This window comes from Xenopus laevis, chromosome 3S (assembly GCF_017654675.1).
Source record: "Xenopus laevis strain J_2021 chromosome 3S, Xenopus_laevis_v10.1, whole genome shotgun sequence".
Classification (NCBI taxonomy): Eukaryota; Metazoa; Chordata; class Amphibia; order Anura; family Pipidae; genus Xenopus; species Xenopus laevis.
Window position 1 is genome coordinate 109,176,127 of NC_054376.1, and position 16,298 is coordinate 109,192,424.

A 16,298-nucleotide genomic window follows, 5' to 3' on the forward strand; every position below is an offset into this window, starting at 1 on the left:
TATTATGGCTGGAGTGATTTGATGTATAACTTGTCTGTCAGAACCCAACTTCCTGCTTTTCAGCTCTCTTGGTTTACACTAGTTACCCTGGCTACCAGGCAGTAACCAATCAGAGACTTGAGGGGGGGCCACATGGGTCATATCTGTTGCTTTTGAATCTGAGCTGAATGCTTTGGACCAATTACAAACTCACTGAACAATTATGTACCATGTGGCCCCCCTTCAAGTCGCTGACTAACTCAGAGTTATAGAGCTGAAAAGCAGGAAGTATATTCTGGCTGTTTTATTAGACATCTGTTCACTCCAGCCTTTATACATTACATTTTTGGCTAACGAACTATATTAGAAACATTTTTTATTTTGCACAGCCATCTATTTACCCAGTTTTTATTTTCACACAACTATTCCTTTAAGAGATACTGTAGTGGGAAAACATGTTTTATTCAAAACGCATCAGTTAATAGTGCTACTCCAGCAGAATTCTGCGTTGAAATTCATTTTTCATTTCAATATTCAATTTTGAAATCTGACATGGGGCATAGACATATTGTCAGTTTCCCAGCTGCCCCCAGTCATGTGACTTGTGCTCTGATAAACTTCAGTCACTCTTTACTGCTGTACTGCAATTTGGAGTAATATCACCCCCTCCCTTCCCCCCCTCCAGCAGCCTAACAACAGAACAATGGGAAGGTAACAAATAGCAGCTCCCTGACACAAGATAACAGCTGCCTGGTAGATCTAAGAAAAGCACTCAATAGTAAAATTCAGGTCCCACTGAGACACATTCAGTTACATTGATTAGGAGAAACAAAAGCCTGCCAGAAAGCAGTTCTATCCTAAAGTGCTGGCTCTTTCTGAAAGTACATGACCAGGCAACATGACCCGAGTTGGCTGCCTACACACCAATATTATAAATAAAAAAAATACACTTGCTGGCTCATGAATGACATTTTATATTGTAGAGTGATTATTTGCAGTGTAAACAGTGTAATTTAGAAATAAAAACGACACCATAAAAATAATGACAGAATCCCTTCAAGAAAGAGTCCTAAGTCGCTACAAAGGTAGTACGTATGGTATGGGACCCATTATCCAGAATGCTCAGGACCTGGGGTTTTCTGGATAATGGATCTTTATGTAATATGGATCTTCATACCTTATGTCTACTAGAAAATCACATAAACATTAAATAAACCCAACAGGCTGGTTTTGCTTCCAATATATCTTAGTTTGGACCAAGTACAAGGTACTGTTTAATTATTACAGAGAAAAGGGAAATCATTTTTAAAAATGTGGATTATTTGGAATAAATGGAGTCTATGGGAGATGGTCTTTATGTAATTCAGAAAAAGGGTTTCCGGATAACGGATCCCATACCTGTAAAACAAATCCTTACAGGGGCAAAGATCCACAATAAATTAACAAAGCAGGACAGATGACAACCCTGAGGGAAAATAAAGTATGCCTATGTTATTACTACAAAGAGAGTTATTGTGCTAATGGCCTGAGGCTCTGAAAAGATTGTGCTCTGAATGTGTGTCATGCCATTGTGATTATGAATGCAGAGTGCTTACCAGACACAATAACATATGTACTTCTGGGGAATGCTTATACATTGCCACATGTTATAATCATCTTGTTTCTATCATATATAGCGAAGGTTGACACCTGGACATTAAGGGGGTCGAATTGAAAATTTGAATTTTCGTGTTTTTTTATGGTCAAAACTGTCAAATTCGGCTAGGGAGTTATTCAAATTTGATTTGAGTTTTTTTAAAAAAAAAAAATTAAAATTTGATTTTGGAGATTTATCATACTCAGGCCCTTTAAGAACTCGATTTTCACTATTTAAAAAAATTTGAATTTTATTTTATAAATTTCAAATTTTTTAGAGTTTTTAAAAACATGAATTCGAAATTCGACCTTTGATAAATGTGCCTCTAAATATGATGCTTGATGCAAATATTTTTAATAGGTCAGAAAGATAAAACTATAGGAAAAGAAAAGATGGCAACCGTAGATACAGTACAGCCCACTTGGCTGGTATTATTGTAATTTCAAACACATAACTGGCAATTTTAAATCAGGCAACAAAATGCATCTTCTAAGATCATTTGTGAAATTTGCTTGCCACCACTTAAAGGAACAGTAACATTAAATGACAACTATACCCCTGAACAATGTAGGTCTCTATAAAAAGATATTGCATAAAATGTGTAAAACCCTGCTTCATGTACATAAGCCTTTTTTAAAATAATATACTTTTTTTAGTAGTATGTGCCATTGGGTAATCATAAATAGAAAATTGCCATTTTAAAAAATAAGGGCCGCCCCCTGGGATTGTAGGATTCACGGACAGAGTTCTGTGTTTTTCTTCCACATTTCTTCCTGTTATAGTTAGGTGCATATTTATCAAGGGTCGAATTTGGAATTGAAAAAACGTTGAAATTCGAATTCAAAAAGACCAACCGAGATGAAGTCGAAGTTTTTTTTTTGGTCGAATAGGTCAGTTTTTGATCGAATAGGTCCGTATTCGGCCGAATTCGAATCGTACAAAAATCGAAGGAATAGCCAATTTGATCGAATTCGATTCAAAGTTTTTCCCAAAAAAAAACTTTGATTTTTCAAAGTCCACCAATTGACTCCAGGTAGGTTCTAGGAGGTCCCCCATAGGCTAAAACAGCAATTTGGCAGGTTTTAGATGGCGAATGGTCGAAGTCAAATTAACAGTACATTTTTTTTCAAATTCGAATCAAATTTGGACTATTCCCTAGACGAAGTACACAAAAAATAGCTTGAAATTTGAATTTTTTTCATTTGAAAATTCACCTCGACCTTTGATAAAGCTGCCCCCTAGAGTTGTAGTATTTCTGGTCAGGTGATCTCTGAGGCAGCACACAGACCATCACGAAATGGTGGTTCAAGGCAAGAGATGTAAAAGGGCAATATTTACTTAAATATATATTCCAGTATGGTAATATGACACTTAGTTTAATATAAACTATTTGTTGCTTAAATATTCATTTTGGGGGTAACGTTTTCCTTTAAAAAATGAAAGTGTTTTGAAGTAATAAAAATATAATGCAGTGTTGCCCAGCACTGGTAAAACTGCTGTGTTTGCTTCAGAAACACTACTATTGTTGATATAAACAAGCTGCAATGGATTATATGTGGCAGAAATCATCCCCTGCATTACATTGATGCCAGGAAATAAAAGTACATACCATTGTAGCCTTCAAGCACAGAATCAACGATTGGTCGAGCAGTCAAGTTATAAACATCCAGTTGTTTACTGTCTGGCCCGAAAACAGTGTCAAACGTGAATGTCTTGGGTGGCTCATTCATAGAGTCCACTTTGTGTACAGTGATAGTCCCTCTAATTTCATCCACACCAACGGCCATCTTGCTGCTCATGGCCCTCTCTCGTTCGTTGAGAGGACGACATCGTACCACGACCTTGACGTTATCACAGGACTCTGGCTTGTCTGCTCTGATGATCTGTAAAACACAATCACTCTTTGAAACTCCCACTTGTAAAAACATCAATAGTTGAATTTTCCTAGATCTCGCAGCAACTACAGATCACGGGCATGTTACCTCTCAAAAAGCAAAAACTGCGGCAATTCCGTAAATGCAGAAAGCTGATCATGAATACATTGGGGTATATTTATCTAAGAGTGAAGTAAGAGAGCAGCTAGAGTGAAATTCCGCCACTCTCAATTAATTTTTAAACATATTTATCAAAGGGTGAACTTTCACTTTCACCAATTGATAAATGCTCTTTTAACAATCCTATAGTAATGAATGGAGAGTGGTGGAATTTCACTCTAGCTGACTGTGGTTATCTCTTACTTCACTCGTGGACAAATATACCCCATTGACACATATTAATACAGCTCTAAACCACAAACGTGAGAATTAGTTCTACAGCGTGATAATGTACTGCTCACCTCGACTTACCTCTCAGTTCTCAAATCAACAGCATCTAACAAATAGGTGGGCTACTCCTCTTAGTACAGCACAAGAAGCAGATCAATCAACAACAATAAAGGAGGTCTCCTATGTAAGCAATGAAATGTCTGTGTTAGGGTCCTGCAGCGCGTCGGGTACCAGCGAGTAACCCGCAAAAACCTGCGGTACCCTGAGGGTTGAAGTTGCTGGTATAGACGCAGGTCGGCGTTTCTGCAGGTTTGCGGGTTCGGCCGCGGGTCTCATTGGCGATTTTTACTCCTTTTTTCTGATCACGCCTTCTTCCGATGATGTCACTTCCAGTTTACAATGACAGCACTTCCTGTTTTACTCCCTTTTTTCTGATCACGCCTACTTCTGATGATGTCACTTCCCGGTTTACAATGACAGAACTTCCTGATTCTTGATGGTCAGCAGGTTGCGGGTAGGGTTGCCACCTTTACTGAAAAAGATTACCGGCCAGTGGGGGCAAGCACAAAAAGGGGGCGGTCCGTGATGTAAAAGGGGCGGAGCCACGTGGCGTGCCGCAAGAGGGGCGGAGCAACATTACAGTGATGTCCACAGCGCTGGAAAAAAGGTACGTTCTGCGCGAATTGGGGGCAGGCCAAGGGCTTTTTTAAAGGGTATTACAAATTACCGGCGACTGCATTGCCGGTAAATTTGTAATACCGGCCCCGGCCTTGGCAGGTGTTTTACCGGCTAGGCATGTCTGTGATGGGCATGTCTGTGATGTCAGTGGTGGCGATGGCCTGATCTCCACATCATTCATTTTAAAGCCCTGTCTGTATATCCGAAGTTGGAAATCCCTACAGGAGGCTTTCCCCTGGACAGGCCTCCCGCAAACTGGGCTATCTAGGTGAAAATCTGACAGGTGGCAACCTTAGGTAGAGTTGTGCTGCACTGGTAAAATTGGTGTGTTTGCTGCAGACTACTATAAACAAGATGTTGTGTAGCCATGGGGGCAACCGTTCAGTCTCAAAAAAGGAGAAAAAGTTCAGTTTAAAGAAGACAGAAAAGCTCTGTAGAATACAATGGGATCCTGCCTGCTCATCTGTTATCTGTCTGTGACTTTACTCCACTTTCAGCTTTCAATTGCTGCCCCTATGGCTACACAGCAGCTTCTTTGTATAAACTATAGCTGTGCTTCTGAAGGAAACACACCAGTTGTACCAGTGCAGGGTACCTTACATTTTCATTGCTTTAAAACAGTTTCATTTTTTTTTTTGTAAGTTGTTCCCTTAATGATCTCCCATATATTTTCTACAGTATTACAGAAGATATTTAATGGACTGAAGCATTGCTGATCTTCCTGAACAAAATGTGTATAGTCAAATAAACCAAGATCTTGAGCAAGAAGAGCCCCTAAATGTCAAACTTCTATCCTTCAGGCTAGGGGCGAGGGAGAAAATGGCCTGCTCTTCTCCACCTATGTTTTGCACGCTGGTGGAGAGATGCAGACTCACTGACAGTGTCAGAATGAATAAATATTGCTGTATAAATGCAAACATATGGATTTTCAGCCTGAAATTGGATCAGTGTAACAGAACACAGTGGAGCTATACAAAGGGTGGGAGCAAATGATTAGGCCCACATGCCCGTAGCCTTAATGCTCGGCACTTTTTATATCTTTTTATTTAACGGCACGGGTGCTGAATCCAGGAACCTAGCACTTTTTGAAGGATTCAGAGGTATCCGAAAGTATTCCATCGAATGCAAAGTCAAGTGATTCTGTACAGCTGAGTGCAACAATTTGTTATGTATGTATGTATGTATGTATGTGTAGGGACGCATAAGTGTACTGGTCCATATGGCTTCATTCCCTGCCAGTGCCTCCTTTCCCTGTTGCTGAGTTAAAACCCATGTAACATGTTATACCGTATTTGCAAACTCATTTCATTGGTCCTAGATTTCCTGCAGCACTGTAATAAAGTGTTTTGCAGGGGGAGGTCCTTCCTCTTTGGCCTGCAGCAGTTGATCTGGGTGGAGGTGTCCACTGAGCCTGGAGTCAACAAGGCCCCAGAAGTGTTGGGCCCTAAAGGGACAACCCCTTTAGTGAAGTCGGGATACAGGGACCCCGTGAATGAGGTGAAGTCAGTGTATAGGATAGCCCTTGTAAGAGCACGAGAGAGAGAGAGAGAGAGAGAGAGAGAGAGAGAGAGAGAGAGAGAGAGAGAGAGAGAGAGAGAGAGAGAGAGAGAGAGAGAGAGAGAGAGAGAGAGAGAGAGAGAGAAGAGAGAGCGGTTTAGTTAGTAAGAGCAGCTTCAAGCTCCACCAAGGAGGATAGATGGGATTAGCTCTCCCCGAGGCTCTGCTTTGCCTGTAGTAAAGGGCCCACAGTACTGACAAGGAAAATCAGGCTATGTTCTATCCCTGTTCCACATCTGCTCTAGGTAGGGTTGCCATCTTTTAAAAAAAGTTACTGGCCAGTGTTGCTAGCAGGAACAAAAGGGGCGGGTCGTGATTAGGGTTGCCACCTTTTTTGGAAAAAAATACCGGCCTTGCTATATATTTCGATTTTTTCCCTATTAATAACATTGGGGTTAAGCATCATTTTTACCGGCCAGGCCGGTAAAACACTGACCAGGTGGCAACCCTAGTTGTGATGTAAAGGAGCGGGTCATGATGCAAAAAAGGGGTGGGCCGAGGGACTGTGAAGCAAAAAGGGGTGGAGCCACGTCGTCCAGAAGGCGAAGAAAGGGTACGTTTGAAGCGGAAGGACAAGGGCTTTTGTTAAGGGTATTACAAATTTACCAGCAATGTAGGTGTAACGATCTTGTTATCAGAACCTTGCGCAGTGATGGGTAAACTCGGTTGCACAGGTTAACCCTGTGATCTCCGGTGTTCACCGACGCCCTTTTAGGGCCCCGGGCTTTCTGCTTGAGCAGGAACAGTAAAGTGAAGCCTAGTTTGGGCACTCACAAAATGGAGGACTGGAACTTTATAGCTAATTTGGCGCCAAATTCGAATCCAGCTCCTACTCGTGACTTCACAATGCTTGATGTTGTGATGCGTGCATCATGACGCTCGGCGTCAAAGTAGATGCAAGACCTGGAAGTGCGCGCCTGCGCACAAACTTCTTAGACGAGACGCACCGGGAGGTAAGAAAACGCTGAATTCTCCCGGCGCGTCATACAGTAGGCAGGTGTTTTACTGGCTAGGCCAGTAAAATACCGGCCGGGTGGCAACCCTAGTTGTAGGGGATCTGGTCCACATGAGGTGCTGAAGCCCTGGAAGGTAATCCTTTCAACTCCCCGTGCTATTCCTTCTGAGGTGTCTTTCCTTGCTGTGTCTGATACACCAATGAATGTACCTGGCATGAATCATCACTACCTCATTTGTGAATATTACCACTCTGTGACGCTTTGCACTTGAATAAAGCCTGATCGACTGTTTTGCAAAGAACCCCTGGTGAGTTGTAGTTCAACAACCTCAACACGTGATCTTTCCATTTAGCGAAAGCCCATCCTGGCGAACGAGGGTCGTGTGTAGCCCATGCTTTATCCCACTAGTTGGTATTTGTCTCATTCAGCCAAATAGGGGGTTACATATGGATCTTCCCCCACCCATCAAAATAAATGTTAAAAACAATATACTGGGGCACCCCTCCCCCTGTTTCATGTGCTGTTGGGGAGGATATGTAGGGGCTGTGGGGAGATGAAAGTGCGCATGCTCCATGTTTCCCAGTCAATAGTGTGTGTAACCGGAATCATGTACAACTGGCTGGAGTGGAGATCATCTATTATGTATATGAGCGAAATATAAGGCGGCCATTGTGCCTATATTATAATGACAATGACTCAAGCAGCCAAGCATTTTCCCTGGGAAGAAGGAAATGGAGAATGGATGGCTTGGGCTGTGACTGAGCCAACAATACGCTACTCTTTCTTTCCCCGCCCCTAGCAACCAAGCAGTACCCAGCACAGAGTACACACACGAGAGCCTCAACTTACCGGCATTGTTCATGCACACAGCAGCACCGTGATTTGTTGTGACCTCAGAACCGGGGCCTCCCTCCCGGTTTACGGATACACCGTAAAGACCCGCCTGCTGACAGCAGCTTCACCCCCAGCCAGTGGTACAGGCACAGCTACGGCGCATGAGCAGTACAAAGGACGCCTAACAATTTATTCCTGTGACAACCTTATTGACCAATAGTCAAGTGCGGGTGCCCACTTGAGGCGCGCGAACATCCAATGAGCGTGCAGGGTTGTGGAACTGCTGCATCGTGTAGGCGGTACTTAACTGTTTGTATGGCCAATGGCAACAGTGATGGGGCACCCAGGGCTTGGCTGCTTCAGTCGTTGCTGCTATGGCAACCGCTATAAAGAATTTTGTTCCCTATAAACATTTCAGTTCATTAAAAGTCGATGTGCTAACTATATACAAACTGACTACATTTATTAGATGTGTTGGGGACGCTGACAGCCACTGTGTTTATGGGATGTTGGGCTGCCACACAGTATTGGGCCGTTGAGGGTAGTTTTGTCACTGGTTGCAAATTCCATATATGTTCATTCTGTGGTGCGTATAAGTGGGGTAAGGAAAAGAGTTTAAAGGAGTTGTTCGCCTTCAAACACTTTTTTCAGTTCAGTTGGTTTCAGATTGTTCACCAGAAATAAACACTTTTCCCAGTTATTTTCTATTTGTGACCATTTTTCTAATATTAAAGTGTAAAGTTTAATTTCTCAAGCAGCTCTGGGAGGGGGGTCGCCGACTCTAGCTGTTTTAAATTTATATATTTAGTTGATGCATTTGCTATCTTTGTCCCTGCTGAGCAGCTGTTAGAATTTTGGGAAAACGTAATAAAATAAAAGATGGAAAGCAATTGAAAAAAAAGTCCTTGTTTGTGGTGAACAATGTAAAAACAACTGAACTGAAAAAAGTGCGTGGAAGGTGAACAATCACTTTAAGGGTGGTGATACATGCTAAGATTATGGGGAGAGTTGTCGCCCAGCGACAAATCGCCTCTTCTTCAGGTGACTAATCTCCCCTAAATGCCTTCTTGACGGCTAGAATGTAAATCACTGGCGGGATGGCACTCGGAGTGCTTTGTTTTCCAAAGTCGCCCGAAGTTTCCTCATGAGGCAACTTCGGACGACTTCGGAAAATGAAGCGATCCGAGTGCCATGCCGCCGGCGATTTACATTCTAGCCGGCAGGAAGGTATTTAGGGGAGATTAGTTGCCCGAAGAAGAGGCGATTTGTCGCTGAGTGACAATCTCCCCCAGTAGCCTCATCTGCCACCACCCGAAACAGTGCTATGGTAAGGCAAAAAAAAGTCAGCTGGTTGAACTGCCCATTAGTGCATATTAGAAGGCAATGTAGTATCTGGGGCATATTTGGATATTTTCCTCATGACACCTACCGGCCAAGGATAGCCATGATAAGAAGAACATTGATTTGTTCTGCGTGTTATGTGTTATTTAAATGGTGCCAACATATTTCTGAACTCCAGCAGCACTCCGGTATAGTGAAAGAAATTTATTTGTGCAAATGAAGCAACGTTTCGGGCATAACCAGCCCTTTATCAAGCTATGCCCGAAATGTTGCTTCATTTGCACAAATAAATTTCTTTCACTATACCGGAGTGCTGCTGGAGTTTGTATTGGAATTTGAACTGGACCTGGGCAGACAGAGTCGCAGCTGGCACCCACGCTACAAAAAGCTGTGAGATTGATTGTGTAGCACTACACTCTATGTTTGTGAACATATTTCTGAAGAACTTTACTGAGATTATACCAAGTTTGGAGTGCTCAACCTGTGAAATAGCCTTTGTGTCATAGGGTGCTAGACGGGGGGTCCTGCACCAATGAGGAGAGAAGGGAAACCCACATTAGGCGGCAGCAAACCAATTTGTAAATTAAGAGCAATTGCAGTCTCCACAAAAGCGATGCCCCAAGGCCCACTCCGGTGCTCAGAACGTTAAGTGCCGACTGCGTTGGGGGGCGGTATCAAGAAAGGCCGTCTCAGGGTGGTAAAGACCCCTGGAACGCCACTGGTGCTACAGTGAGTAGAACCAACCTGCCATGGGTCAAAAATAGAGCAAAAAGCAATATTCACTGTAGCACACCACAAAAAGAAATTAGTGTTTTAATGGCTTCAGCTGTAGATAGAAGAACAGGCAATGTTTCAGGCCTTACTGGGTCCTTTGTCAAGCCTCACTAAGGACCCACCAAAGATAACCATGATCAGAAGAATCTTTGCTCTGCATGTCATCTGTTATTTATATGGCACCAACATACAGTATTTCCTCAGCACTTTACAGAACATCATTCACATTAGTCCCTGTCCCAGTGGACCCTACAGTCAAACACAGCAGAGTTAATTTTATCAGAAGGCAATTAAGGTGCACCTATAATAGTAAAATTGATTCCCTCATTTATGGTGTGGGCTATGCCGGAGATTTAGATTGTAGCCAACGGAAAGGCTTTTCAGGGAGATTAGTCGCCCGTGCCCTTAACCTACCTCTATATTTTTGGAGTGTGAATGTAAATCCACCCAAGCAAATGGAGCACATACAAACTATGACTCATTTTTAAACATAATATAAAAGTATTGTAATATATAAAGAGCATTTTAAACAACCATCTTGTTAATACCATGAGGTGGTGCCTACAGCACCCAGAAGAGGAAGAAGGCCTTAGTCGGCAGAAGCCCACGGATGTTTTCTATGGTGTCCCGTTTGGTGCAGTCCAACCCTGGGTGACACTTCTGAATATATTGTAGCATTACATTCAAAGCAAGGTATATCCCTTAAGTGGGGCAAAGGGTATAAAAAAATAGTCACCTGATACCCTTGCACTGTACATAGTAAATTAGTCCTCTTATGTTTCTGCCTATAGATTGTAATGATTTTGGGCAATGGCTTAGTTTCAGGGTGCTATTTATAAATGGTCAGTATAAGCAAATCATTTCATCTCGGCTGACTTTTCCTTCTTCAGCTAGTTTTAAAAAACATTATTTAGTTCCCAAACAGTCACTCACTGCATTGCATTATGGGACCTTTTTTGCTTATCATCATACTGTAACAGCTAAATGAATACATCCATATATATGCTCAATAGGTTATATTTTTAGAGAACATTTCTTCATATATTATGCTATTGATAGGATTGTGGAGGAGCAGAACATAACTTACTTCCTGCTTTTTAATCTGGTAAGGAATCTAAAATAGAAATATGCAATAATGCAATACAATTATATTGCCAGCTCCTGTGCCAGCATATCTCTGTATCTTTTCTCCACGTTATAAAGTTGCACAAGGCTTTGGCAATGCCATTGTACAAACAGATGCAGAGCTGAATTGAATTCAACTAAAACTTGGTGTTTTGATAATGAGAAAGAATGAAATTCACTGTATGCAGATTCCCCTGGGAGCCCCTCTGACAACATCTCAATGAGTACATGGGCATTTATGTTTTTCTATGCTGTGAAGCGAGATCTCTGTGCTCTCACAATGATTAAGCCCTTTTATGCCTGTAAATTCTTTTGTCATATGTTCCCAAATCTATAAAAACTCTGTGATTTCTTTGTTTGGTGTTCTGAATCGTTATGAGTTCAGAATCCATGGAGCTAGTGTCAAATAAACTGTATCTTTTTACTTCAAGTGGTCTCCAATTCTTGAAGTTCCACAACAATAGCTATTCCCATTATCTATCTTAAATGATAATGGGGTTAAACAGACCCATGTGTCTTTGTGTATAAAGCTAATATATGAGTACTTCAGAATTGCTAAAGTGTCTTTATAACAAAAATTCCATGTAACAGGAGTAAAATGGTATAATAGTTATCATGTCCTACCAGGATTAAAAGTAAAGTAATATTTGTAATATTCTCTGATATGCTTATGTTTGGTGTTTAATAGACTACTTACTGACAATGCATGGGAATCATTGATACCCACTTGGTACCCAGGTACATTGATAGTAATAGTAACAATCCTTACTCTAATGTCTGTGTATGTCCATTTATTAATTGGTAGACAAAAGAGCAAGAAAGCACAGCAAACAGCTCACCGCTCTCCCCAGGTGCTCAGTCAGACAGTGTCCCCACTGTACACACAACAAAACTCGAAAGGCAGACGGCACTTCTGAAAATGGGGTTTATTGGAGTTCCTGCTGGAAAAACCTAACGCATTTCGGGAGTTATCCCTTAGTCATAGGTTAGTAGTTCACTAGCAACAGCTGGGTTTTTTAGAGGTAATAATGCCCTCTAGTGGGCTCTCAGTAAAATTACACCTTTATTTAAATCCATTAAAAACTGAAACAAAGTGAAACAATTAAAAAGATTTCTTTGAAACAATATTCATTAATTAAAAACCAAACAAACTGTAGATACAAATATTATGGCGGAGATGATTCTGATACATTCCCCCTCCTAAAGGGGTAGTTTTTAACGGGGAGGCTAGAGAAAGTTTCTACCTAGATATAACATGTCACATGCACCCATCTTAACTAGGCTTTTTTTATTTTTATTTTATTATTTTGATGAGAGTCCATGTGTTCACATCTCTAATATAAATAGCTAATATCATGTCTGTAGTTTAGACCATTAGGGATCCTGGTATCCAATTTGAGGATCCAGAAAGCCTCTCTGAGGTTTAATCTATAAATAACCAGGATTAAAAGTAAAGTAATATTTGTAATATTCTCTGATATGCTTATGTTTGGTGTTTGATAGACTACTTACTGCCAATGCATGGGAATCATTGATACCCACTTGGTACCCAGGTACATTGATAGTAATAGTAACAATCCATACTCTAATGTCTGTGTATGTCCATTTATTAATTGTGTGCAATGTATTTTGATTTGGACTCATAATAGAAGAGTGCCATTTTATATGAGTATACCTGCGCAAGACCTCAATAAGGTTATTTCCCATCCTTTGCAGGGATCTTTAATAATAATGTTTTAGTTTCAAACCCAGGGAATCCCCACTGTATTTTCAGTGTTTTAGGTTACTGTGTCATCTGTCAATGAATTGTAGGTACTTTCCACTATAGTGAAAATATGACTGAATGCTAATTACACAGTGGGACTGCACCATATTTCTGCACAGCTACTACTGAGGCGATTTAACTGCTGTAATTTATTTATCAATAAGCCCCTCTGAGTCAGTCAGGGAATCACAGTTATAAAAAGGATTCCTATAAAATGATTTACCTTGCTCTGGGATTCAGCCTTCACCTTACAGGTCTGATTTCAAGAGGAACAGAACTGTATTAATACATTCCTTACTCAGAATGGTACATCATTTTATGTTACAGAAACAACTTAAAGGGACAGATTTATCAAAAAGCGAGTTTAGAGCTCACCACAGAAAAACTCTTATGGGATTTTTAGAAGTAAAAATGTCAGTCAGTGAAAGTTAGAATTAGACAAATCATACCTCCTGCAGCATTGTGTTTCTGTGTTATTTAAGTGCCATTATTATTATTGGAGGGTTATTATCCATTGTTTGCCTAGTAAGCATCAATATAATAATTAGGAACATTATTATTTGCTGTATCTCTTGCCTCCTGTGGCTTGTAAAATCGAATATATTGCATTTTCACAGGCAAATAAACTCCTTAAAATGTTACAATGCAGATTTGGGTTATGTACAGTAACTGCATAGATTTTTTGTTAGAAGGCACCATATGGGCACAATAATATCACTGGTACAATGCAGTGCATGTTTAACAGAGTCTCTTCTCCCACAGATAATGCCTCAGTTGGAACAACTGTAGAAGCAACATGAGGCATGTGCAAAAGTTAGAGTAATAACTTTAGCTGTCACTTTCCCCAATGCTTTTTTTGGCATGTATTGTCAAACTCTGCAGGATATACTCAATATTTATCATGTCTACAGGGAACCTATAGAAACTACTTGTTTATTTACTTTAATTGAATAGCTGCAAACAGAGCAACTACGCACAGGGTGCACTTTTAATTTGCACCATCCCAAACATCACCAACTCAGTGAAAGGGGGTTCTATGTTAGGAGACCCAAAAACACCCCACTTGTGACGGAGAAACATCAAGTCCAATTGACGTTGGACCGTAGATCCTAGCAGGGCTAATAAATTCTGGGCTGTTCTGGAGTGGCTCCAAATCCTATTGAACACTTGTGGAGAAGCTGAAACTGCAGTTGAAAGAAGTTTATAGGAAATGCTTGATTTCGGTTATTCTTTCCAAAAGGTGTGCTACCAAACATTTAGTCTAGAATTTTGTCAGTGTCATGTTTCTCAGATTTAAAAGGATATGTTAATTTCTAAATGGAAGGTTTCATTGTTCTTTGGTTGTGTATTGATGTGCAGCTATAATAGGAATTAGTAAAATAAGCATGGTAACTACAACTTTTATATTCTGCTGGTTGACACATTGCTGATTACATTTCAGTTTGTAGATATTATTGTTTTGGGTCAATAATAATTCTTAGAGCTGTACATGTTGTGCTCATTAGCCCAGCATTTCTCATGTAGCTGAAAAGCACCAAAAAGTATTTCTTCCTGCTCCTGAAAATTGTCATCTGTTTTTTCTGCTTTTGTGCTTCTTATGTATCACCTAAGAGGTAAAATTGTAGCCAGGTTTGGCCTGAGTTTCAAGCAGGCATTAAAGGCAGCGCTTACTTTATAGACTGATGTCAAGCAGGGTCGTTTTAAGGTCCCAGTATGCCCATCTCATTGAAAAGCCCCCACTACCTCAAGAAATTTCGGATAGAACTAGCAAAGTCCTCTCTGCCCCCCCCCCCAAGAACGTGCATGCACATACCTCTTTTCAGCGCATCATCGCGACCGGTTCAGGGAGGGAGTGAAGGGAGAGGAGTGCAGGGAGCGGGTCTGGGCAGACGGGCCCACTGGGTTTTTACCAGTGTCCCACCTGCCCAGTCTGACCCAGGATAGAACTACCCTCAAGCAGGTAAACTTCATTATAATAAGGCAAGCAATTAAGCAATGATCTGTGTTTAATTAAAGGGCACCTATGTGCAGGCTAATATAGGACAAACAATAGTATTTTTTTCAAAATTGCCTGAAGTGAGTGCTGGAGCTGCTGACCGACCCCTGCCCCTGGTCTTCAAACATCAGCAAAGAAGTGTGTCAAAGTGGGGCTGCATCGCTAGTGCAATGAGTGCAATAGTGCTCTCTGCACAAGTGGAGACTAATTTGTAGGTTAAAACCCTGAAATTCAGCTCTTAAAGTTAAAAGTCACCCCTCGTAACTGGTAGCTTGATGCCTCCTGAGGCAAGGTTCCCACTTATAGCACTCACTCAGGAGCGGCCCTTAGCTAGTTCTATGCTATGTTCCATCTTGGAGCTTCTTCACAGTGCAGGTGGCATTAGGGTTTCACCTGGACAGCCCTGTTTTTGGAAGGACTGCCCGGGTAAAAAGTTCCTGTTCAGATTTCCTAGTGAATGACATGGCGCTGATAGCGACATAATCAGTCCTGTCCCCCCAAGGCACCCCCTGCAAAAAAAAAGGTGGCACTGGCATAGCGCACACTACCAGCAATTTGCCCCAGACTGTAAGCTCCTCTAAGGACTGCTGTGAATGATGTATAATCTCTGTAAAGTGCTGCAGAAGTGTGTTGCTGCAATATAAATAACAGATAGCTGTGGACAATTATCAGCCATTCATCTGTGCGTGTTACGTTGCATTTATTACAATGTGTGAGTTCCTGTAGTGACAAAATACCAATTCATAAACAGTTTACACCTTTGTTTTCTAAAAATATTACTGACAATTCTCCTAGCGCATCACTATTGCTCATACAGCATGTATACATATTTATTACTTTCAAAACCCAAGACTTCTTTTCGTGTGACTAATGTAACTGACCAAGCAAAAATACTAACATCAGCGCGCACTTTCTTTACTTTACGCTACTTCTCTCCTTTCTTTTTTTTCAGTAGAGCGCAAATCTTAAAGGAGACATATGTAGGGTTGCCACCTTTTCTGGAAAACAATACTGGCCTTCGTATATATTTATCTTTTTTTCCTGTTAATAACATTGGGATCAACCATCATTTTTACCGGCCAGGCCGTAAAATACCGGCCAGATGGCAACCCTAGACATAGAGGATAAATGAAAAAAACCCTAATTTTGTAGACAATTATAAGTAATATATGGTGTTGCTTTAACATGGTGCTAAAAATTGATATTATTTTTAAAAATATCCCCTTTATTGGAGCTCCCTATAGTTGTTCTCTGTCTGTGTTTTAAATGAGGGGTGGGCGTGTCCTAACGGTCCCTGCTACAAGCACAGTAGGAGGGGGCAGCCAATCACAGACAGGCTTCAGTTCCCTATGAGGTCATGCTAGCTGCTGATTGGTTCCCTTTCTACAGTGTA

At 41.1% G+C, this 16,298-nt stretch overlaps 1 protein-coding gene across 4 annotated transcripts in view; it reads right to left on the reverse strand.

Moving 5' to 3' along the window:
- The window catches only part of kif3a.S (kinesin family member 3A S homeolog), a 44,635-nt gene extending 36,540 nt beyond the window's left edge, over positions 1-8,095 (reverse strand). For 2 of the 4 annotated variants that reach the window (XM_041588730.1, XM_018256178.2), the window contains exons 1-2: positions 7,920-8,095; positions 3,225-3,498 (exon numbers count right to left, since the gene is read on the reverse strand). In XM_041588730.1, coding sequence (XP_041444664.1) covers positions 3,225-3,498; positions 7,920-7,925 — 280 coding nt within the window. In that variant the 5' untranslated portion in view covers positions 7,926-8,095. The remainder of the gene's footprint in view (positions 1-3,224; positions 3,499-7,919) is intronic. The other 2 variants (XM_041588731.1, XM_018256177.2) reach the window with 2 other exon arrangements.
- Between the last annotated feature and the right edge of the window lie 8,203 nt (positions 8,096-16,298).